At 41.3% G+C, this 23,040-nt stretch overlaps 3 protein-coding genes across 4 annotated transcripts in view; 1 reads left to right on the forward strand and 2 right to left on the reverse strand.

The window, feature by feature from the left end:
* The window catches only part of LOC122759470 (A disintegrin and metalloproteinase with thrombospondin motifs 3), a 39,788-nt gene extending 35,292 nt beyond the window's left edge, over window positions 1-4,496 (forward strand). For both annotated transcript variants that reach the window (XM_044014363.1, XM_044014364.1), the window contains exons 17-22: window positions 69-234; window positions 844-976; window positions 1,119-1,326; window positions 1,809-1,938; window positions 3,180-3,278; window positions 3,377-4,496. In XM_044014363.1, coding sequence (XP_043870298.1) covers window positions 69-234; window positions 844-976; window positions 1,119-1,326; window positions 1,809-1,938; window positions 3,180-3,278; window positions 3,377-3,942 — 1,302 coding nt within the window. In that variant the 3' untranslated portion in view covers window positions 3,943-4,496. The remainder of the gene's footprint in view (window positions 1-68; window positions 235-843; window positions 977-1,118; window positions 1,327-1,808; window positions 1,939-3,179; window positions 3,279-3,376) is intronic.
* Window positions 4,497-6,356: 1,860 nt separating this feature from the next.
* Window positions 6,357-10,062, reverse strand: star2 (steroidogenic acute regulatory protein 2). The gene is made up of 7 exons (XM_044013278.1): window positions 9,904-10,062; window positions 9,665-9,772; window positions 9,281-9,417; window positions 9,036-9,194; window positions 8,661-8,845; window positions 7,988-8,081; window positions 6,357-7,057 (listed from the first exon to the last, which is right to left on the reverse strand). The coding sequence occupies exons 1-7, from the start codon at window positions 9,965-9,967 to the stop codon at window positions 6,953-6,955; spliced, it is 852 nt and encodes a 283-aa protein (XP_043869213.1). The 5' UTR covers window positions 9,968-10,062; the 3' UTR covers window positions 6,357-6,952.
* Window positions 10,063-13,247: 3,185 nt separating this feature from the next.
* tbata (thymus, brain and testes associated) lies at window positions 13,248-17,115 on the reverse strand. Its single transcript, XM_044014516.1, has 8 exons — window positions 16,696-17,115; window positions 15,815-15,967; window positions 15,640-15,728; window positions 15,115-15,264; window positions 14,761-14,842; window positions 13,794-13,956; window positions 13,670-13,710; window positions 13,248-13,479 (listed from the first exon to the last, which is right to left on the reverse strand). Exons 1-8 carry the CDS (start codon window positions 16,880-16,882, stop codon window positions 13,388-13,390), a joined length of 957 nt encoding a protein of 318 aa, XP_043870451.1. The 5' UTR covers window positions 16,883-17,115; the 3' UTR covers window positions 13,248-13,387.
* Between the last annotated feature and the right edge of the window lie 5,925 nt (window positions 17,116-23,040).

The raw sequence follows: 23,040 nt of genomic DNA on the forward strand, positions 1-23,040 counted from the left end.
CTCGATCAAGCACTTTCACTTTGCTTGTTTCACTCTTCATGTAAATTCTTTTTGTCTCTTTATTGCAGGTCTTTCCGCAGGCGGAAGATACAAAAATGAGCTTGACGTATAAATATATCATTCATGAGGACCTGTTGCCCCTTATTACCAACAACAATGTCCTTCTCGCTGAACTGGATACGTATGAGTGGGCACTGAAGAGCTGGTCTCAGTGCTCCAAACATTGTGGTGGAGGTCAGTAAGTCGCTTAAAGCTGCAGGTTTAGAGATTTGTGCATGTTTAATATTTTAGAATCTTAGATAAGTATTTAGAGAATATTTGGTGGTATCTTGTGTGGTAACATCTCGTTTTAAAGCGCCGGTGTGGAACCTTTATCGCAAAACAGTCTATCGTTTATATGACCCTGCGATTAATTACCTACTTTTCTTCCCCCACCCCTAACCACTCACACACACATAAACAAAAAACACAAACATAATGTCACTTGTCACTTGTAAATGTCACTTGTCAAGACTGCATCCAGGAGAATTAATTGGAGCTGTGTCGAAGGAAACAGTAGCAGTTGCAGCCGAAAGCATGCATTTTTAACATCACAATCACATTTGCAAGAAGCTAAAAACTAGATTGTGATTAAAATATGATTGTGAAGTCCTTCTGAATGTCTATATTTAAGTAGAATCCACTTTGGAAATGAAATCTTCAGCCATAGTGCTGCTGTATTGCTTTACTCTCACTCTGTGCTCCTTCTGCCTCGCCTGCTCAGTCATCAAGACTGCAATGATACAGACAGAAAAATGAAAGATTTCCTACGTGAAGAATAGTGTCTCTTTTTCTATCTTTCAGGCATACAGTACACAAAATATGGCTGTCGGAGAAAGAGCGACAGTCGCTTGGTGCATCGAAACTTTTGTGACACCAGCAAAAAGCCCAAACCTATTCGCAAACGCTGCAATGTGCAAGAGTGCAGCCAGCCGCTGTAAGTGACTCACAGCCACAATTATAATTCAATAGCAGCTATAATGGACATAATGGCTTCACTTCAGATTGACCAAGGTCTATAGATGTTAGTATAACCTTCACATTATAGAGATTGGCAAAGAGAACTGCTTTGTTGGCAGGTGGGCGGTGGAGGAGTGGAGTCCCTGCAGTAAGACGTGTGGGAAGCTCAGCTACCAGACAAGGGTGGTACAGTGCACGCAGGAGCTCCACAATGGCACCAGCAGGCCTGTCCACAGCAAACACTGCACCCAGAACCGTCCAGAGATGAGGAGAACCTGTAACTATACCACCTGCCCAGCCCAGTGGAGGACAGGCGCATGGTCACAAGTGAGTGACGTCCGGGATTTGGCATGCGTACATCATACTCATTACTGTACCTCCTAGACTGTTTGTGCTATCTAGAAAACTCAAAACTGTACACTGGCGGGCCCTCGGGACGTCCACGGGACGACCGTCCAATCACGGACAAGGTTCACTAGCGCGTCACACGTTTGTGACGTCAGCTTCTCAGTACCGTATTCATACACAGTTGAATGACTGCCAGATATTGAAAGTGAAAGTTATCTTGGAAAAGGGAGCAGAAAGGGGCAGAATCACTCACTCACTCACTGAACATTGAGCTATAAAATCAGAGGAAATCCATGCGGCCTGATTACCATAATGGTCAGAAGAGGGTGAAAAAATGCAATCAGTCTATGGCAAATCATAAAAATATAGAAGACTATAAAGCGGGTGTCGATGCAGACTATACAGTAATGAACAAGTTGACATCTATTTCTCTAATAAGTGTGTGTCTGTTTGTTTGTTAGTGCTCTGTGACCTGTGGCGAGGGAATCCAACAAAGGCAGGTGGTTTGCAAGGCCAGCGACAACACCATTGGCGAATGTGAGGGGGAAAAGCCAGAAACAATCCTCATTTGCAAACTCAGTTATTGTCCAGGTGAGATGCACGTACAGTACTGGAGGTGTTCCATTTACCAAGTTTGACGTCTGACGTGTTTACACTAATGTAAAAATCATTTACACTGTGTAATGAAAAAGAGAAAGAGAATTTTCATTTGTTTCTCTGAAAGAACTTGCGGGTGACATAAATATACATTAGCAGTACAGCATATTTGTCACAGCATGGTGTAATAGATTGTTCATCACAGTGTGTCACCACTTGAATATCATGTAAATTGACTACATTTCTCTTCTGTTATACATCACTCCAGTTCTTTTAGGGTCCCATGCTAAATGAATTCCTTTGTTCTGACAGTCAGAAGAAATCTGGCCAGACAGTGATACCAGTGTTTGCTCTGGATTATCTGCTTACTGACTCATCAGGGTGTATAACATGCATGATATTCAGGAGTTTGAAACTCTGATTTTATCATATTGTTACTGTACAACCTGTTACATCCAGCACAGTGAACATCGTTAGAGGTTAAAGTTGTAGTGTCTTACTTTTGAATATGAACAAAGGTACGTGCAGCACCGTAGGTTCTGTGCTGGAGCCTGTCAACTGCTGCTGATAGAGATCAGAGCTGATCTCAGCTGCTACTGACAGCTTCTCCCGACCCCTTCCTTTCATCACAGACTGGTCTATTATGCATCACAACCACATTTCGAAATGTGGCTTTTCAAAGCCTCATGGCTCTCGCGGTGTCAGAAATTGATTTCATGAAGTGAAGAATGGACGAGAATTGCAATGCTGTCAAACACTCACCGACGCCCTCATAAAACTAACAGTTTATGGCTAGAACTTGCCTGAGTTCAGCTCACATATAAATACATGTATATTTGGTGAAATGAAGGATGTTTTCAACTTATTTTGTCAAAACACTTATGCACTTAAGCCTTTTTACTCCCACGCCAAAGAGCTGAAACCACCAATCAGTGCCCTGTGTGGCAGTGCCTGGAAACTGGAGTGGCTTAAAGAAGTTAATTCTGTATATACTGTACGTTCATACATGCAAACTTTATGTGAAATGAAAAAAAAAAAAGTACAAGTTGATCTGCTTGACGTCAAACTGATGTGCTCCTGGTTCTGTAAATAGCTCCAGACTTTATTATATGTTTCTAAATAACATGGCTCTCTTTTTTTTCCCCTTCCAGCAGCAATGTTGCTCTGTCATCTCTTTTAAAGGAGTTCTTTAATTTCTTTTTTTCTTCTTCTGTCTTTGTTGCTTCACACTCCAGGACAGCCCGTGTCTTCTCTCAGTGTTGAGACGATTGTAAACTCCTCTCTAAAAGATCACCAAAGGGTTTCTGACGACACTGTCCACAAAATATCTTCAAGTAAGTCATTTAATCACACTGATCCAGCTGCACAATCTACAATGGACAAGGTTGTGTCAGTCACACTCTAATAATGTCATCTGTCTTTTCATTGCAAGACGAGCCATGTCTCGGTGATAAATCGATTTTCTGTCAAATGGAGGTCCTGGCTCGTTATTGTTCCATTCCTGGATATAATAAGCTTTGCTGTGAGTCTTGCAACAAGAAGCAGAACCTTGCCACTCATGTTCCAGACATACAAAACACTCCAGTGGTCTCGGCTGAACCAGAGCCCTCATTTCCATCTCAACCTCCATCATCCAAAGCTCCTCTACCCGCCACCACACAGAATCCACTTCAAACCACTGAACCCATGAGCAGACGGCCGTGGTCCACTGCCCCAGCGCCAACCACTGCCACCGCTGCTAAATCCTCATCATCCACAGGTGCTGCTCTGCCCCAGGTTCCCACCAGCAACTCCTTACTCATAGCTGGGAAGGGAGACTCAGACCCGGGGCCTCTTCTACCTCCAGAGCCACCGCGGCCGACAGTAGAGTCCAAAACGGGTGCCTCGAAAGAACACAGTCCAAACAGCACTTTAGGCCCAGTCACTGCCAAGTCAAGAAGGGACGATTTAGGATCCGACAGGGACTTCAGTCACAGTACCCTGTCAGCTCAGAAATAGCAAACTGAGCGATGTTGTGAACATGCTGCTCAGTGACACGGTCGAACACATCAACTCAGCATCTAATGGACTTGCTGCAAATATTTTTTCCTTTCTTTTCTATTTTTGTTTTTTGTCCATGCCAGTGAACTGACCAGTGATGGTTACCTCATCAGATCTCCAGAGCGACCTGCGCGTGGTGCCGCGCGGCACCGCCCGCAGGTCGCGCTGCCCTCTGCGCTCGAAGAAATGAAACGGGAGCAAGAAGAAAAAGGTTGTCAAAACGAAGGTGCTGTAAACTAACCAACGACTACAAGACATGTTTCAAAATGTGATGACTGCATTGCTACGTTCATGTTTTTATCTGTGTACAGTAGTGTAAGCATGTTTTTTTTTCCAAGTGCATTAGAACTACTATTGAACTGCTATTGTGAAAATGACGTGAAGTCAAAGGCCATGGGTTTTAGAAGGTGCAGTGCCATCTGTGGAGTCTGTAGTGTGCCACTAAAATATATATAGAGCATCCATCCATCCATCTTCTACCGCTGTATCTTCCACATAAGGGGGGGGCTGTGTCAATCTCAGCTGACAGGGCGATAGGCGGGGTCACACCCAGGACAGAGCGCCAGTCCATCACAGGGACACATAGAGACAAACAACCATCCACTCTCTCACCTACGTCCAATTTAGAGTGTTCAGTTGACCTAATTCCCATATTGCATGTTTTTAGTCTGTGGGAGGAAGCCGGAGAACCCGGAGAAAACCCATGCACACAAGAGGAGAACATGCAAACTCCATGCACAGAGGCCCTTGTTTCAACTGGGTCACAAACCGGGGAGTGCTAACCACTACACCAACCGTGTAGCCCCCAGCGTTTTGCATTCAATGAATACATTTCTCAATGTTGTCCTTATAAGTTGAAACTATTCATTTAAAAGCCTGTTTTTTTTAGGTATTTAAACAAAAAAAATTCAATTGCCAAATTCTATTAATTTTTTTCTTTTTTTGGTTTGTCACTCCAGATTCTGTCAGAAATGTACAAATAACTCTTTATCTTATTTAATTGTCTGATCATTTCTTTCACATATTCTTGTCATAACTGAAGGAAACAGGACATTACATAACAAAACTGTCTTTAAGATACTATTGTGGTCAATTGGTCTCAATTTTCTTCACGTTTTGATTGGACCAAACTGACATTACTGTTAATTTAATTTAATTAAGATACTTTATTAATCCCCTTAGGGAAATAATTCTCTGCATTTTGACCCATCCTAGAATTAGGAGCAGTGGGCTGCCACACTGAGTAGCGCCCGGGGAGCAATGGGGGTTGTGTACCTTGCTCAGGGGTACCCCAGCCCTTTCGACCTGGTGGGGACTTGAACTGCGACCTTCTGGTCACAAGCCAAGTTCCCTTTCCACTTGGCCACAGGCTGCCCAACATCAACATAATAACAACAACATCATCATGGATGCATTAAAATTGTAGTGCCTAACTTTTAAACATAAACAAATGTTTCCCATATCATTCAAACCACCTTGCCCCACATGAGTCTCAGTTTTTCCTCAGTCTAGCGGTGTTTAGATCTCGTGACACATTCCTGCACTGCAGAGGCAACACTGCGTCAGTAAAGACGGACGTCTACAAACCGGTTGACCAGAAGAAATGTATTGAGCGTTTGTTAAGTCTATGTTCATTTCTTTGGCACACTTCAGACTCCATTGTCCTCACACTTGGCAGTGAGTAACATGGCTTCTCTCTCCCTGGTGCTCTTTGTTTTGTTTTTTTATTGTTCACATTCAATGTATTGGTGATCACCAGTGAGGACAACCCTCGGTCAGTTACTTTCACCTGAAAATCAAAAAGATTTTGTTTTCTTTTAAACCACACAATATGATTTTTTTTTGTAAGTGATATATTTTTCAGATAATGTATATAGTGTAAATTTCAACTTGTTTTGCAGTTGGAGAAATACAGGTGATGCTAGGAGTCTAACGACTGTGGTTGCTCACACTGTCACACCATTCCTGCATTGCAGTTTCGTTACATCATTATGTTAATTGTATAGTTCTTGTATATACATACGTGGATGAAAGCTTTAAATGTTAATATTTATTGAATTTTTAAGTGTTACGGAGAACAAAGTAAAAGACATTTGAAAGGACGACCATTGTTGTTATTTCTCTGTGTTCTCCTTGACCTACTGTTGACTCGCCTCTTCTAATTTGGTTTCCATGAAGAGGTGGATATGCACGACAGAAACAGTAAAAGCTCCTGTAATTGAGTCCAAAAACCTCCATTAACCCTTAGAACACAGAGCATTGAGGCTGCTTTTTCCCATGACTGTGTTAAAACCTTTTCTTCAGCATTTTCAAAAGCAGAAAGTACTCAGTTTTTAAAAAAAAATCAGATTGAATTTGTTTAATTTGGTAGCATTTCAAAGAAAAGTGGTCTATTTTGTGCCTCCTGCACAACCATCGCTTTTTAAAAATAAAATGCGATATGAAATGAATCATGACTTTGACTCAACACCACAAAACTTTCTAAAGTCTGAAGATGTGACACAGCTGTGTGTTATTCCCAAGGCAATTTGCCTGTGGCAATTATCTGAGCCACATGAGCACTAACATGTTTTTTCAGTGTGAATTGAGTCATGGGGGTGAGAAAAAGAGTCAGGGGGAGTATGAATAAGTGTGCACATGTAGCAATTTATTAGCTGTGTCTGTGTGCAGTTAGTCTTGTGTCATCCGAGGAGTGGCACTGGACTTTAGTTCCTATTCCTATTTAATTCCTATTCCCTAAGACTCCACTTTCTCCTGCTAGGTTGGCCCCAACTTCTGATGCTGTTCTGTGCCAGCTGTGCTCTGCACAGCGTTTGGGGCACAGTTTCTTCCGCAGGCAGCGCTTCAGCTCTCACTAAAAGGACAGGATTCTGTGGAGCAGCCAGCCTGTCACCATGCCTCCATATGCCAGTTTTCCCCTCTGAGTGATGACAGGGAGCTGCTGCTGTGTCCTGTGTGTCACAGAGACTCAGCCCTGGGTGGCGCTCGCTGTGAGATGTCTGCGGAGGTTTCTGGTGAAATCAAGCTGTTCTTTGGGCAAAGCCTGATTGACAATGGATTTTGGCAGCCAGCCCTGAGAACAAAGGTACTCTTGTTAGTCCACAAAATGGTTCTCTGGTCTGACATTGGTGGATAAAAGGACTTGGCAACAAGCTACCTACACAATCCTACTTCACAATACGTACTGTTCATATACAAATAGACCTATATATAGAGACGCAGTATGTCTTCGCATGAGCAAATTAGTGTGCTGTATGTCCACAGCATTTTTGTTTTCTTTTTGTACAGACGCAGTACTGAGAATAGAAATGTCAAATAGAAAAATAAGTCACAAGTGGTCACAACTGAAGCACTGTAGACATTTAGATGGCTAGTTTGAGGTCAAACTTAAAGGAATACTTCACCAATTTGCATTTAGCTTTGTATTACCAGAATAGGGGTAGCATTTTTGAAAAATTGTGCTTCCCAAATTCAGTTACCCCTGAGTTAAGAAATAAATTAATTTTACAAGAGTTTTCTAGACTTAAAGGAATACTTTACCTTTAAGTCTAGAAACTTTATTTGACTTTATTTCTCTGTTTTTGATATTCATTGACTGAATAAATCATAAATACGTAATTGTTACTGAAGTACACGTCGTTCCGTATTGAAATGAGTACTTTTACGTGTAGTACTGTGACATAGGTTTTCGCTCATGTTGCCCACCCACGACTGAACAGTTGTGTTTTCCCCGGCCCCCTCGTGACCAGGTTAGACGTTCGTTGGCCCCTCAGGTCATTTTGAGTTGGTCTCATAAACAGAAGCTTCAAAACAGACGTTTTGTACCAGACGGACTCCGAGTGTCGTTATGTTTTTAGATGGTTACACATCAGAAAATTCAAACAATTTTGCCACTGACCAGCTAAAAACTGGTGGAAGAATTCTAATGCTCTATGACATGAAACAGGCATGCTTATGGAAGTAAATGAATATTGCACACAGTGGAGTCTGCAGAAGCTTTTACCTTAACGTCCATATTAAGGAGCCATGTGAAATGGCATTTCCTCTTGTCCCCATTTAGAGCCTGTATGATAATGCATGTCGGTCCATCCTCAGCTCTGTAAACAGGAAGAAAAGGAGTTCATCCACAATATACATTACATGTCATCACCACGTGGTTATCAACGTGTAGAAAATCCATAGGAACACATTGGCCCATACGTGAGTTATGACTCCAAGGACGCATACATGTCAACAGCATGCTAATTTAAGCACATAACTCAAATTGTCACCGTGCCCATTGGAGCCGTTACCAAGACAAAGGACCTTAAATCTGGTTTAATAAATTTTGCCATCTTCATCTCCATATTGCTTACTATGCATCCTTCAAAATCCTCTGATATTAATCTAATAAAATGGGATCAGATTAAAGAAGTCAATCCCAACAATGTGCAAACTTATTTTTAACACAATATTTATTGCTGCAAATGTTTGTTGCCTACTATCAGTGAAATATACAGTCTTACATGTTGTTCTGTATTTTCTGGATGTATTTCAGTAAAGGGATTGAGAGAGAATCGTCACAAAACATCAATTCTAATGGCCTAAGCCTTTTGCACAGTATTGTATGAGCACACTATGATTAATGCCCGGTTGGGAAAAAGGTTTCTTGCCCAGAGTGTAAATGATCGTCCTACCTCACAAAACCTGCCTGAGGTGGGAACGACTCCAGCTGAATGGCTGCTCCTCCGAGATAAACACTGGACTTTTGTTTGAAACTATGTCTGACGCTCAGGAAATCCCTTTGGCCGATCAGGTTTCCCGCTCTCTCGGCTGACACCTCGTGAGTGATGATCGTGTCGCGTCCAACGCGATTCAGGACCTACAACGAGAAACTGCATTCAGTTTGCAAATGGCGACCGACTGTGACGTATGTGTCTGAGAAAGCACCAGTGTGTCTGGGTATATGGTCTGAGCCTTTACAGAAAAGTCACAATCAAATCCAATCATCAATCAATCAATCGATCACACAGCATCTCCGCTGCGCTGTATCGAAAGGACTGCACTCTCACGTTGATGTGCAGAATGCTCGAGTTCCACTTGTGCATCTCCTCCACTCTGGCAAACAGGAGGTCATAGAGCTCATCCACACTGGCCTCCAGAACCGCCTCCAACCTGAAGACCTTCCTGGCCCCTGGAATCACTTTGCTGCAGATCACATCTCCATTGCTCTGGGGAAAAAAAAAATCCACATACAGACATTAATAAGTATTTCAGAGAGCACTATAGGGCCAACCCTCATGCATGCAGACACTACCTCTTTGATTTCGACCTTCCATCCGTCTTTGTCCTCCAACATGCGGAGAGCCTTCCGCATTGCTTGCTGGCCTTGTTGCACATATGACTGCTGATCCTTTTGTGCCAACGCTGGCTCTGTGTCTTCTGGTATGGGCTCTGCAAAAAGCCAAAGTCAGAGACCATTGCATTCGTTGCTGTAGCAATATGGAGCTATAATGATTGTGTACAGCGTAACTGTGTCTCAATCACTTTAGTGGAACATACAGGAGACATGTGTTGAGTGTGATCTACCCTTACACTTAAACAAAAGCACAACCCCGGCTATTAGTCTATTAGGGCAGATTTATTCCTTGCAGCCATCAAAAGAGTCATTTTCAACATGGATAAATAAAAACGAATTTACCTTTGAAATTCAAACCTGCATGTGCTCTGATGCGCTGTGGACTTTGCCCCCATCGCTGCATGTGTGTGATCTCCTGGCCCATCACTGCCACAGCTGTGCGCTGAAGTGCTGTGAGATTGAGCAGAGCAAGCGATGCAAAAGGAGAAATACAAGCAGGTGAGGAGTCAGGTGAGGCGCCTTTGTGTACGAAGACATGAAAAAAGGGGAAATCCTCATTTCCGATGGAGGAGAGTGTTTACCTGCCGTACTCCTCAGGTGTGGATAGGAGATTCCACAGCAGAGCTTCACAACAGCTGGCAGCATGTCGGTGGACTTTGGCAGTGACGGCAAAGTAAAAGCGCTCGGGTCTGGGCTTTATATGGTCCACGAAGGACATTACATTGAGATAAGGGTCGGAGAAGAAGATAGGAAGTGGTCTGAATTCTGTTGTGAAGGTCACACTTGACAGGACGTTTCATCACAGACACAGAGGGTGATGCGCAGGAACACTCACAGTAAGAACTGTACAGTACTTCATCCCTCTCCTTTACACACATATATATATATATGTGTGTATATATATATATATATATATATGTACATATATATTAAAAAAAATAACACATGAAGATGTAAAACAATTAATAAAAGAGTGTATAAATGAGAAGAGACTCAACAATCCAGGCATTTTTGATTTAACACACGTCCACAGTTCTACAAAGTGCAATAAGCATGACTTAACATTTAAATCTAAATGAAATTAAACATTTAAATCAGAATCTGGGAACTCTAATGACTAATCAGGACCTGGTTTCTCAAAAACAATACACTGCATAATAACAATCAAAACACTAAAATGTAAATGCAGCAGAAGTATGCAGGTGTCCAAGTGAGGCCCATAAGTCAATTTAACTGCAGTGACATCTCACTTTAAAATCTGTAAAATAAGGTTAGTCAAGAAAATGATCATCCTAAGTGTTGAAAAATACTGTGATCCTAAGTGTTGTGAAAATCATAGTTACTGTTCAATGTCTTTGCAACAATAACACATACAATGTTTAAATGATGTAAATTAAATCCAAAGCTTGTGTCTGTTTATGTTTGATTTGAACAAATGATATATTCCTCCTGATTAAGATTCCTTAGAATCTGTTTGTTTGTTTTTTTCAATCCCATAATGTCATCTTCTAATCAGTATCACAACAATTTGAAATTGGCTCACATGTTTTCAGATGAATTTGTCTTCAAACGCTCATCACACACACAAACACACACACACCAACGCATGTCTGTATTGCACTCTGTATTATGAGTGCAGCTCTGATTCAAAGTATAATAGAAGATAACAAATAACATTAAATTAATGTTTATTAATTCATGACTGCTCCAAACAACCTGGAACTCTTCTCTTCAAATGATAATTGTGAGAAAACAGAAAGCTGATTGGCTCTGCTGTGCTCACGCCATGAATCTGCAACATAGGCCAGAACAAGCATAAATTCTGTAAATTACCCAGAATTCACTGCACTGCACTCCACCCTCCCTCTCTGCCCCGAGTTGGTCAGAAATGTTACAACTACAACTGTCACTGTTGCCTTGTTCAATTATGGAGATTGTGCTTTGTGTCAGTAAACTAATTTGTTCACTTACTTTTTATTTAAACGGATTTTGAATTTCCCAGATTCATTCGACTCTTCATCCCTGAACCGTCAATCTTTTTTTAAATGTAGCCACACAAGTTACAAACTGAGGTTTATAATGGAATTCTTGTTGTTCTTTACTTTAGTTAGATTGTTCCTGAACGGCCTCCTCTCCATCCTCGTATGATGGGTCACGTGTGTGTGTGTGTGTGTGTGAAGACATGTAACTGTGGTATCTTGGTTGAGGGCCCAGTGCCTCTCTCTCTCTCTCTCTCTCTCTCTCTCTCTCTCTCTCTCTCTCTCTCTCTCTCTCTCTCTCTCTCTCTCTCTCTCTCTCTCTCTCTCCTCTCTCTCTCTCTCTCTCTCTCTCTCTCCCTCTCCCCTCAATGTTGCCTCATGACTGATAGAGTCTCAAAAGACAGCTGCCTCTTATCGCCCGGAGCCAACAGGTGTCCTTGTGAGATGGATCCATGACGTGAATGCTGAACTTCACCTGCTGACCAGGCCAGCTGACCTCAAACTGCAGTCACGCCACCAGTGCTGAGGCGTGGCAAGAACTTTTTTTTTTATGTATTTAATTTTGTTAATTCTGTGAGTAGCACAATGTTCTGGTTGTGTTCATGAACACATATCAAAAGTTAAACTCATCAACAAACTAAACAATCTATTTCAAAGCATGACAAATTCACCACAGGGTACACAAAGGGACAAAGAGAATTTCTATGTGGGACAATGTTGGCTGTTTACATTGATGGATTTGACAATAGATAGATTGTCTATTTACCTAAAAAAAATTCAGCTGTGGTCTGACCACGTCTTATATTGGCCCTAACCCTAACCTCACTTCTTCTCAATGCCTTTCTCTCAAAATCCTCTATTGTAGTGAAAACTTTGGGACTTCAAGCTTGGGGAATAGTTGCCGGCGCCGGCTTTTCATTTTTTTTTTAAATGAAATTAAAAACTGTGTCCAAGTCGAGGGCTAGATGAGGTCAAATAAGAAACAGTTCACGACAGATGATTTTCCATTGTCCATTTCCGTCTGTCTTGCCTGATTTCCTCTGCTGTATTTCAGTAGAACAGCACATGCTAGACTGTAATAACATGTATCTTTGCTTCTTAAAAATTGGCTGTATTCAATAACAATTGTTCACTAGACGTAAAAAGCTAAAAGAGAGGGAACCAAATACAATTCAGGCCCCCCTGGCTCTGTGTTTTCAAAGTCCACATTTCGTTTGTTTATGTGGTTCAACAGCTGGACATGCAGACGTGCACAGGCTTTGACAGAGGTCACATCCACCCTGTTGCAAGATGATGTACCATCAAAATAATCTCGGGGACATTATTTAAGGGTTGAAATCCGACATTGCGTTGCTCTAAATGAATCTTATTCTTATAACAGACCACGCCCCCTCACTGCTGACCGTCATTATCATCAAAACACAACCACTGTTATTTACCACAAACAGTGACACCATGACTCTTCAGTATATATTTTTTTACAGATTGCTTTTGTGGCTTTTAAATGTGTATACGGTGTCTGATCTCCTCTGCTGCTGCTGCTGCTGCTGCATGATTCAGTGAAGACTGATTAGATTTTATCATCTTTGCTGTCATCCGCAATGTGATAGAGTTATAAATACAAAAGGTGTGCAACTTAATCTTTGGACATGTTATGCAGTAGTAAAGGAGTTCATGCATAATTTATGAAGTCAAGCTGCGTCACATTTTTCACACCATCACATATACAGTATCTATATGCCAGGATACTGTGAAGCGCCAGTGTCATGAACTGTTTTCCATGAGACGAAGTTCATCTGATCATTAATAGAAAGGGACTTAACCAGGCACGACAGGTGAAACAGAAATGACTCTTTTCTTTTTTTGCGTCTCACCCTCATACACTAAATCAACAAAATTCTCATAGGTTTTATTTGAGATATAGAAACATAAAAAAATGGCTACATATTTTGTTAAGACGCAACAAAACAAAAACCTGACATTTTTTCCCCAACTTTTGTAAACACAGTGCTTCAGCAGGTACTATGCAGCGAGAGCACTTTGTACTTCATCCACAAAGGCACGACGACGGAGAACCAATCATTTCTCACTGAAAGGAAACCATGTCACAGTCATTATCGTGATGATGATGAGCTGTAGCTGTATGGACTTCAAGGACCTCTGCATCCCCAATCCTGTCTGCAAAAACATGCTTCAGTCAGACTCATACAAGGAAATTTATAATTACATCCAAATATAGCTTTCCATGATAGAAAAAAAAACATTATAATAGAATAGGCACAGGACCTTTTTCAATTATGCTCCAAAGCCATGGCATAATAAGACAAACGCAAGCAAGAAAATGAAACATGAATAGCACTTGACTTACCGGGTTTGTTGTCACCAGACATTCGACCCATTCGGTTTGAGCTACAGAAAGCACATAAAAGTATTTAATGCATTAAATGCCTTAGAAAAAACACAAGTGGGAGAGGGTTAGAGATGATGCTGACCACGTTCTCTGTGGTTGTCTCCACAGCTGATCCAGTGACGGACCGTTCAGTGGTGGAGATGCACCGGGATTAAAAGCCTGGTGTTGGAAGTTGGGCAGGTGATGGCCTGCGACGTCGACACTGTCCAGAGCTTGTTTGATCATCCCCATCACCAGGTCTTTCTCTGAGGGGACCACACATCACACACAAATCCACACTTCTGCTCAAAGCCTTCAATTTGACACTGCGTTCAAATACATGAAACAAATCCCGGCCGTCGTCAAGTCAAGCTTTTTTCAATTTAGGCTCATCGCCAAGGTGAAGGCCTGGCTGCTGCGCAAGGTTTTAGAGATACTAATCCAACATCTCCGGCTGGATTACGATAATCCAGCCGGTCCAGAACGCTGCCACTCGCCTCTTAACAGGAAAAAAGAAGAGAGAACTCATCACACCTGTTGTGCTCTCTCTCCGCTTCCTCGTCGCTATTGTGTTATTGTTTGTTCTTAAAGATCTTAACAGTTTGGCACCATCTTGCCTCTCTGAATTTCTTTGTCTTCACGCTCCATCCCGAGCTCTGATGTCTAATAACAGGCTGCTTTTTAGATGTGCCAAATTTCCCGACTAAAAACCCGGGGCGACTGGGCCTTTTTTGTGTAGCTGCCCCTAAACACCTCAGGATAAGAATAGTCAACCTGGACACGTCTTTGTAGTTTTTACCATTTTACGATTCTATTGTGTAACTATTTTTTATTGACTTTATGTTTTATACCTTTCATGTTGCTGTGCCTTTAAATCTGCAATCTGCAAAGTTGACTTGACAACATCAGGGGAGCAATTCAGCCATAAACACACGTGACATTTGCTTCCGTTGACGTCCATGTAAACGGGAAGTTGTCATTTGAATGATGCACGTGTAAACTGCATTAAAATAAACGCTCTCAGCATGTATTCCGTGGATGAAAGAACTGCATTCATAACATCATCTCACCCCTTTGACCTGCGAGCAGCAGCCACTGCTGGACTGTGGACAAAGAATCGGTCTGCAGGATCTGACACAGAAGCTCCAACACCTGACAAGAAAACAGTCAACCATCAACACCATCCGCTTAGAAATGCAGAGAGGCCTCTTTGTAGCACATACAAAACACAGGAAATCTGTACGTTATTAGAGATTTTCTATTTGCCTGTGGGAGAGGCATGGAGGTCAGGGGTCAGAGCAAATGTTTTTCTTATTATATTATGAAAAACCTTGGATGGGCTGCATGACTGTGTGTCTCAGCCCACATAGCCACAACTGAGTGACACAAAAGTGACCTTGTGACCCGCGGAGGAACAATATTACCATGAGGTCTTGATCGTGAAAGGGCTGAGGATAAGCTGGGTGTTGTGAATGGAATCTGCCCTGGTAAGACTTGGTGGGCAGAGGGATGATTCTCCCAGTTTTAGCAGAATATTGTGTCTTCCGACGGACAAAGTCTCCCTCTGGTTGCTCCTGGAATACATTAACAAAGGTGTTCATTTCAGCATAAAAAAAACGATAGAAACTTTTTATATATTCATAACTCCTTGTGGAAGCATAAATAAACAACACTTTGGCTCTGTGACCTTGTGACCTTGCTGTTTGGGGGAACCGTAACTAATGCTAATTTCAACAAAAAATAAATACAGATATTGCCCTGCAAACATGATTAACAAGAGGGAGGAACGTTTTTGGCATTTAATTTTCCAAAGTCATGTCTATCTGGTAATTGGTAAACTTTACTCTAAACTGCGTCTCCCAGGAAGACTCACATAATCGCCACGTCCCTGAATGTGTCCAGTTGGAACCTGCTGCATGTGATTAATCGAGTCTGTTTGTGCGACGCACCTCTTTGTTGTCCTTCTGTGCGCGAGAACACAAGCTGACTCTCGCAGCGAGTTCTTTAAGTTCGTCCCTCCATGCCTCTGAGAACGAGGCTGTGAAGGAAGCATGAACATGTTTGTGAGATCATTTGTGGACAGGGATGAGAGACACATAATGAGGAGATATACTGAGGCCATACCTGACTTGTTTTTGTGGCCACTGACAAGTGGAAACGCAAAGGATGGCTCAGCCGCTTTCCTGAGGACGCGGCTCTTGAGAAGTGGGTGAGGAAATAAGGACGAGCTGACAAACCAATCGTCTCTCACCATGCAGACAGGTCTGCCATTGAGTCCTGTGGAGAAAACAAAGAGAGTTACATAGTAAGTGCGAGGCAATCAAAAGAACGTGACTGGCTTCCCCGGAAAATCTTCAAGAATAAGTGGCTTAGATGATGATTGGATGGATGGATGGATAATCTCTGCCGTGTGACATCTTTATGAGAAAATGTAAAACCTCCTTTTTTGATTTATGTCAATGATGCGGTTGACCTGTGTCATATTGCTATTCTGGGTGATCATGCTTAAATATTGCATATGACGGTAAAGCCTAATTTGCAATATCAGGAACTACACAAGCTTGTCAGGCCTGACACTATGAGGTTTGTCCTTGATGTTGCCAAGGCAAAATTATGCACTCAATGTAATACGCTCTGTCAAGTGATTACCTGCAGTCGGAATGATTTTTACTACTAATGTTCCAATCTAAAGACAATCTTAATACTACTTGGGGAAGTGTGCGTGGTTAACTTGCTGCTGTAGAGTTGTGTTTTTGAATGAATTTCAATGACATTGATGTTCCATAACATAAATAAGTGATTAACAATATATATGATATATAGTAATGGGTGATTTTATAAACATTAATGCAGTGGTGATAGTATAGCACACGATGAGAGCTTACCCCTGTGCAGTTAAACACACATTTTACGTGTAAAAAATGACATGTAATATGTAATATTTGTATACTTGAAAAGAAAACTGAAGAGTCGATTGACACCGGACTACAGTTTGAACAGCTTACCTTGAATATGTCTCATCCTGTGTGGATGAGGGTTGTGTCGGGAGAAGAACGAGTGATGACTCAAGGTCCCGAAGCGTCCACTGCTCCTGGGCAGAGTCCTGGTCAATTCTGAGGTAAGTGGCACCTGAAAGATTTGACTATGACTCCTGTCTCCTGTCGTCCCTCGGGAGTGTGGGCTTATTGACATACTGTATCTTCAAATAGTAGCTGAAAATTTCAATTCAAAATCAAGGTCCCTCATGAAGCGACGTCAGAGAAATACACAAAGTTGTGACTACACACTAAAAACTAAAACCTAATAAGAAGCAAGGCAGAGAGCACTGAATGTAGTGGCTCAAATATGTGAGTCCAGTTCCAGGGTTAAGTTAGAAATCGACAAGGAAATTATAACTTTGAAGCACCACTTTACCTCTAAATACAGCTCCCTGCAGAAAGCCTACTTAAATTGCTGTGTTGCCTCTGTTGCTAAGAGACCTCAAGCACAAAAACACAATGGAATCTGTGCACAGGCACTCACTCTCAACGGGATGCAAGTCGGCTCAAACTGATGTGAATCAGGCTATAAATAGGAATCATTACATAATTAGGAGAGTTTTCTTTATTAAAATAATAAACACAAACAAATCGTAGATAGGTAGTTGGATGGATGGATGGATGGATGGATGGATGGATACTCCAACAGTCCAGAATTGCCAGTTTACAAAGCTCTGCATGTTTTAGGGCCACAGCACTTTTCTGATCTATTGCTACATTGTGATGCATCCACACCTCCCCCGCGTCCGTGTAAATAACAATTCCTCTCTTTTCTTTTGAAATGTGATTTACAAATACATCTGCCTTTCCATTATCATCAGTCATAACAGAGACTGTACGCTGCAGAGACATCATGTTGTGCAAGAAGAACAGTTGCCATGGTCCTGGTCAGTCGTGCACTGCTGCTGATTCTACATTACTTGGAGCCACTTTATTGTTAATGCAGTCATACAGAGGGCATTTATAACTTCCCCTGTGTTGGTCTGGAGTAGAACAACTATTATTGTGACAATGTTGCCAAGCGTAGATGATAAAAACGAATATATGTATGTATTAAAAAGTAGAATAAAATAGTGTTTCTTGTTTCTGTGATGTTTGCACTGTGGCGCCAGCTGGTTCTCTGTCACACGGTGCTGATTTATGAATGAATGTAATCAAACATGTCAACATGGCTGCTGGGCAATCTTTAAGTGCTGGATATATTCTCAGCAGATAACCCCTACACCGCTCTGCTGTTGACCCTCTGCGTCAACCTCGTAAGGCAACATTTGTAACCATGACAGAGCAATCTGTTGCTGTGGATGAAATAATGTAAGTCTGGGACACCAAAACACATACAGACGTCACACAGGTGCAGGGAAACTCAGTTGAGTGTCACCATGAGATAAAAACCTAAAAGGAGGAGAGGAGAGAAACTGGCGCCATCTTGAAGAAGATGCCCCATTATTTCACGCTTGGTCAACAGTCAAGTGGTTTGAAATGAAAAGCAACATTAGCATGAAAGGGACGAGCGGAGGAATGTTGAGTAGCCTCCTTTGACAACAGATGTGTGAAACTCAAGTGATGTGTGAAACAACCCTGCTGGCTGCACTTATTCCTGTGAGTCTTTGCCTGACACAGGAAATATTCTGGGATGTAGTTTTCATTGTTGTGTTATAGAAATCGTTTTTAATTTTAACCTATGAAGTGTTCTTGACATTGTTGCTGTGTTGATGGTGGCGCGGTGTGAGCTGATGCTCGAATTAAACCAAAAAGCAATTACTTTTTCACTACGCTCATAGAGCAAAGTACATAAATAAAGAGCACCTAATTAAGTGTGTTTTCTTCTTATTGTATTTGCACATGCATCCTTGCATGTTAATGGCTTCCTGTTCTTTGTTCTATGTGTTTATAAGTAGTGTAGAAATAATGTGTTTTTATTAATTATTGATTGTTAATTGTGGTTCTGTCAAGTTTATCGCCTGTGCACAGATAACAATATTGAAATGTTTTAATTATTAATTTCATTAATTGGTAGATAATTGTATGTAAAAAACACTGTTCTTTCTCACAAACATGAAAGGAAGTTTCATGGGGTACATATATGAAGAAATGGCCCTTAAAAGAATCTAATGAGACAATATGGTGTGATGGAAAAATGCTGTCTTCAGTGGAACTCCATGAACATTCTGAATTGTGGAACTCCTGCACAAAGCAGTCTCATGTGGCAGCTTCTCGACACTGTATTTTTCAGTTATTTCATAGACGTTCAATGGGATGAAGATCGTGACTCACACATGATCATTTCAGGAGAGACTAATCGTTTTCCTGGAGCCGTTCAGACGTGCTTTTAGCCGTGTGTTTGCACCCATTCTGCCAGACATGGCAAAACAGCCTCAAAATATAAAGCCAAATACAAAGCAGCCTCCAGGTTATGCAGTAGGTATCGTGTACTTCTTTTCTGAACATAATGCGACAAGATAAAATGTTTTTCTCCTGGAAACTTTGCAGCTTGTCAAGATTCAAGTGTCTTTTACTTAAGGCAAAATGTAACATTGCCTTATTATTCATTTTTAGCATATTTCATGTCTACCAGCACATTAATGTCTGTATGTATAACCTGTCATAAAGCACTGGTTTGTTTGTCAGTCAGAGGGTGAAGTTATAGTCCAAACGTCATCGTATTTGAAATGAACTAATTACAGCATCATGTATTGTGGGTGAGCTGTTTTCTGTATAAAGCTGGATGTACGGTTCTCTGTGCTCCACAAGGACGTGTGTTCGCCTCAACCTGCATTTAACCTTTTCTTCACAGTCGTGCTTGAACCGAACATCACGTCCCATAGCTCTGCCATCTCATGATCTTCTACATCTATTTTCCACTGATGTGTCGTGGAGTGAGTCGTGATGTCGGCAGGTTAATAAAGTCAGGTGTCGACATTCTTCTTGACAGCAATGTTTCATGTACGAATATCTAGTGTGAAATGAACAATTATTTAAAAAGAAAAAGCCATCACATGGCTGATCAACCCTCCACCTGACCTTGTAATTTTGTTGTGCAATATCGGTTGTGTAATGAGAATAAAGATCCTTTCCTTTCCTTCTATTTTTTTTATAATAGAAGAATAATAATAATACTAGACTAACAGCGGATGCAGCTATGGCCCAGCAATTGCTTAGTGGTGAGGAAAGTATTTTCATTTATTCCCAGGTTAGATACTTGAACCCTCTTACACTGCTGTCTACGATCAGACTGTGGAAACTGTAAATTGTTTTTAAGTACACAGGGACGTACAGCGATGACAAATTATATAAAATAAGTCACACAGACAATATTGATTTTACGTGCGATAAAGTCAGCCAGAGGGGTTTAGAGTCAGACTCATCACACTGAACCAGGTGTATATTAGTTTGATTGACAGTGTCCTTGTTTTCACATCGGTTTGGTATGGAAACTCACATTTAATTAACAGGATCAAGCTGACAGGGACCATGAACGCAGCATGAGCCGCCTTCAGAAGCAACACGATGACCTTTACAACAGGAAAGTCCTTTCAGTCACACATGACACGACATAACGCACCCACTCCTACTGTAGAATCCCCCTGAAATTTGTTTTGTCCCAGAGCAATAACTGTGATAAACCAACCACAGTCAACTACAGACCCAGAGCTTGTCCATTATTTATATAAATCTAATCTGTGTGTAACCAAGGGAACTTCATTACTGGTGATTTTGTACTATTTGGGTTTTGGTTTATTGCATTTTTAACATTTTGTTTAACACTGAACATAAATAATGGCACTAGACACTTGGCACTCTATTGCAGGTTTGCAACAGAACATTTGCACATTGCAAATTTGCACAACATGTTAATAATTGTATTTACTGAATGTTTGAATTGATTGGATGACATTTCTTGCATCATGATTGTTTGTCTTGGGGCAGGTGCTGTGGCGGCCACTCAGCTCCTCCTGGAAAGAAAGGAGAATTAGAACATGCAATAAAAAGTGTTTGCAAATCAATGTATGACTGAAGTCAAGACACTCACCATCTTCGTAACATGGCGTTCGAGTAAAAGAGTCCCCAAGGGCAAGCCACTTTATCCTCCACATGAGGATTGTGGGGCGCACTGGAGCCAATCTCACCTGACTCTCAGGGCGGACGGTGGGTTACAGCCTGGACACGCCGCCAGACCATCGCAGGGCAAATACACACAGAGACAAACAAACGTTCACTGTGGGAGGAAACTGGTGTACCTGGACAAAACACACATAAACGTGTTTGTTTATAGTATGGTGTTGTTGTTGTTGTTGTTGTTGTTGTTGGGTCACCTGCAAATGGTAGTTCCAGAGCTGACAATCACTATAAAAGGCACCATTTTAAATCCGGCTGTGTTGCTGGTAAGTGCTGAGGATCATTGCTCATGTGTGTTTTGCTGCTAAAATGTCAGTTTCCTTTACCACTGGCGTTCATCATTGTCACTGGAATATCCAGCTGCGTTAATGGTCATTCTGACACGATGATTGCAGAAGATTTGATGTTGTGGATGTTGTGGAATGAAAACGTGCCCTTCTTTGATTCTGTGGCTCAGCTTCTTTCTGGTTTTAACCATTTACTTTATACCCTTTATATATTAAAAAAATTAAAGGTCTTCCAGTTTGCCATACAAGTCAACTTGCAGCCTAAGATCCACAGCTTGGGTATGCCTATTCCCCCCCACCTGCACCCCACCTTCTCCCTCCCTAAATAACAGTCACTTCTTCACATTCATGTCTATTTTTATTTATTAAACATAATGTCTGGCAAGTTCAGACCATGCCATCTGAGAGAATCCTTTTAGCCTCTGCTACTCCATCATAGCCTGTCTTATTCAAAAGGTACATTTTCTTTTTTGTCAATGCATCTCTTCAGTGTCATTCTGTCTATTTTGGCATCCTTTGCTGCTACTTGAATAGACTTCCCTTCTCTCACTTCTCTGGTGGCTCTTTCAAGAACATCAGTGGTGGCTCCCCTGCTTGTGATACACGAGGCATGATGTCCACTCTGTAATCATGCAAACTTGCAGAATCTTGATTAAATATTTAAGACATATAGGCTACAGCCAAAATACCAGTGGCTCAACTTACCCCCACCGGCTCAACTTACCCCAGAGCGACCATTTTGATTTTATTAGTCAAAACAGCTAAAATGGTGCACTTTTATGCTAGGTTTATGTCGCTCGTACTGTAGCACATAGATACCACAATTGATGTATAAAACACATTTAAAATGATCTGTTTTGGTCTAAAGACAATTCTCATGAAATGTATGATAGACTAAGTTCACTTTCAAGAGTGAAAAATAAGTGTCTAACCATTTTACCCATGTGGTTCTTACCTTCACAGACTACATTAAATGATGCCTTCCTCCTAAATATTTGGTCACATGATCAACGTTTTTACCGTTTCCAAGCAACAAGGGGTGGCTTCCCAACGTTTCCCCTGACTAGAGGAATATCTTCATTCTTTTCTTAGTTACAAGCCCACCAGTGACATTTGGTCCTGTTAGCGTAACTGTTAGCAAAGATGGCGGACAATGTTTACATTCTGGGAATGAGGTCCTGTCTCCATACTTGGTCCCACACTTGGTCAAGGCAACAGTCCTAGCCACTATGTCACCGTGTAGCCCTGTCTTATTCTTATAAAATCATTATTAGTACTAGTAGTAGTAGTAGTAGTGGTACTAGGAGTAGCAGTGGTCGGCTGTCAAATACATCTGATTCTGTACAGTCAGAAAGCTCTGATCTTTTTCATATTTAATTTATCATCCATCCATTCATTTATTCATTCATTCATTCTTTATTTTTTACTGCTTTATCCTCCACATGAGGGTCATGGTGCCAATCCCAGAAGGGCCACAAAGAGACAAACAACTGCTCTCACATTCACACATACGGTCAATTTAGAGTGTCCGATAGTAGTACTGATAGTAGTAGTTGTATTAGTTCTCTGCTCGGCTGTCAGATACATCTCATTCTGTACATTGAAAAAGCCATGGTTCATATTTTTGAATTGATATTACTCATGATTTATATGTATATATGTATATATATATATATACACATATATATATATATGTATATATACACACTTTTTTTTGTTTATTTTTTAGTTTGTGTCCATGTTCCACAGCTTTGTTGTCAAATTCGTTTTCAGAATAAAAAGGTAAGAGAGATCTTCATGTGTGATGATGCACAGACAGACAGAGAGAGAGAGCGAAGAGAGAGAGAGAGAGCGAAGAGAGAGAGAGAGGGAGAGAGAGAGAGAGCAGTAGAACATCATCATCAACAGT

This window comes from Solea senegalensis, linkage group LG18, assembly GCF_019176455.1.
Source record: "Solea senegalensis isolate Sse05_10M linkage group LG18, IFAPA_SoseM_1, whole genome shotgun sequence".
Classification (NCBI taxonomy): Eukaryota; Metazoa; Chordata; class Actinopteri; order Pleuronectiformes; family Soleidae; genus Solea; species Solea senegalensis.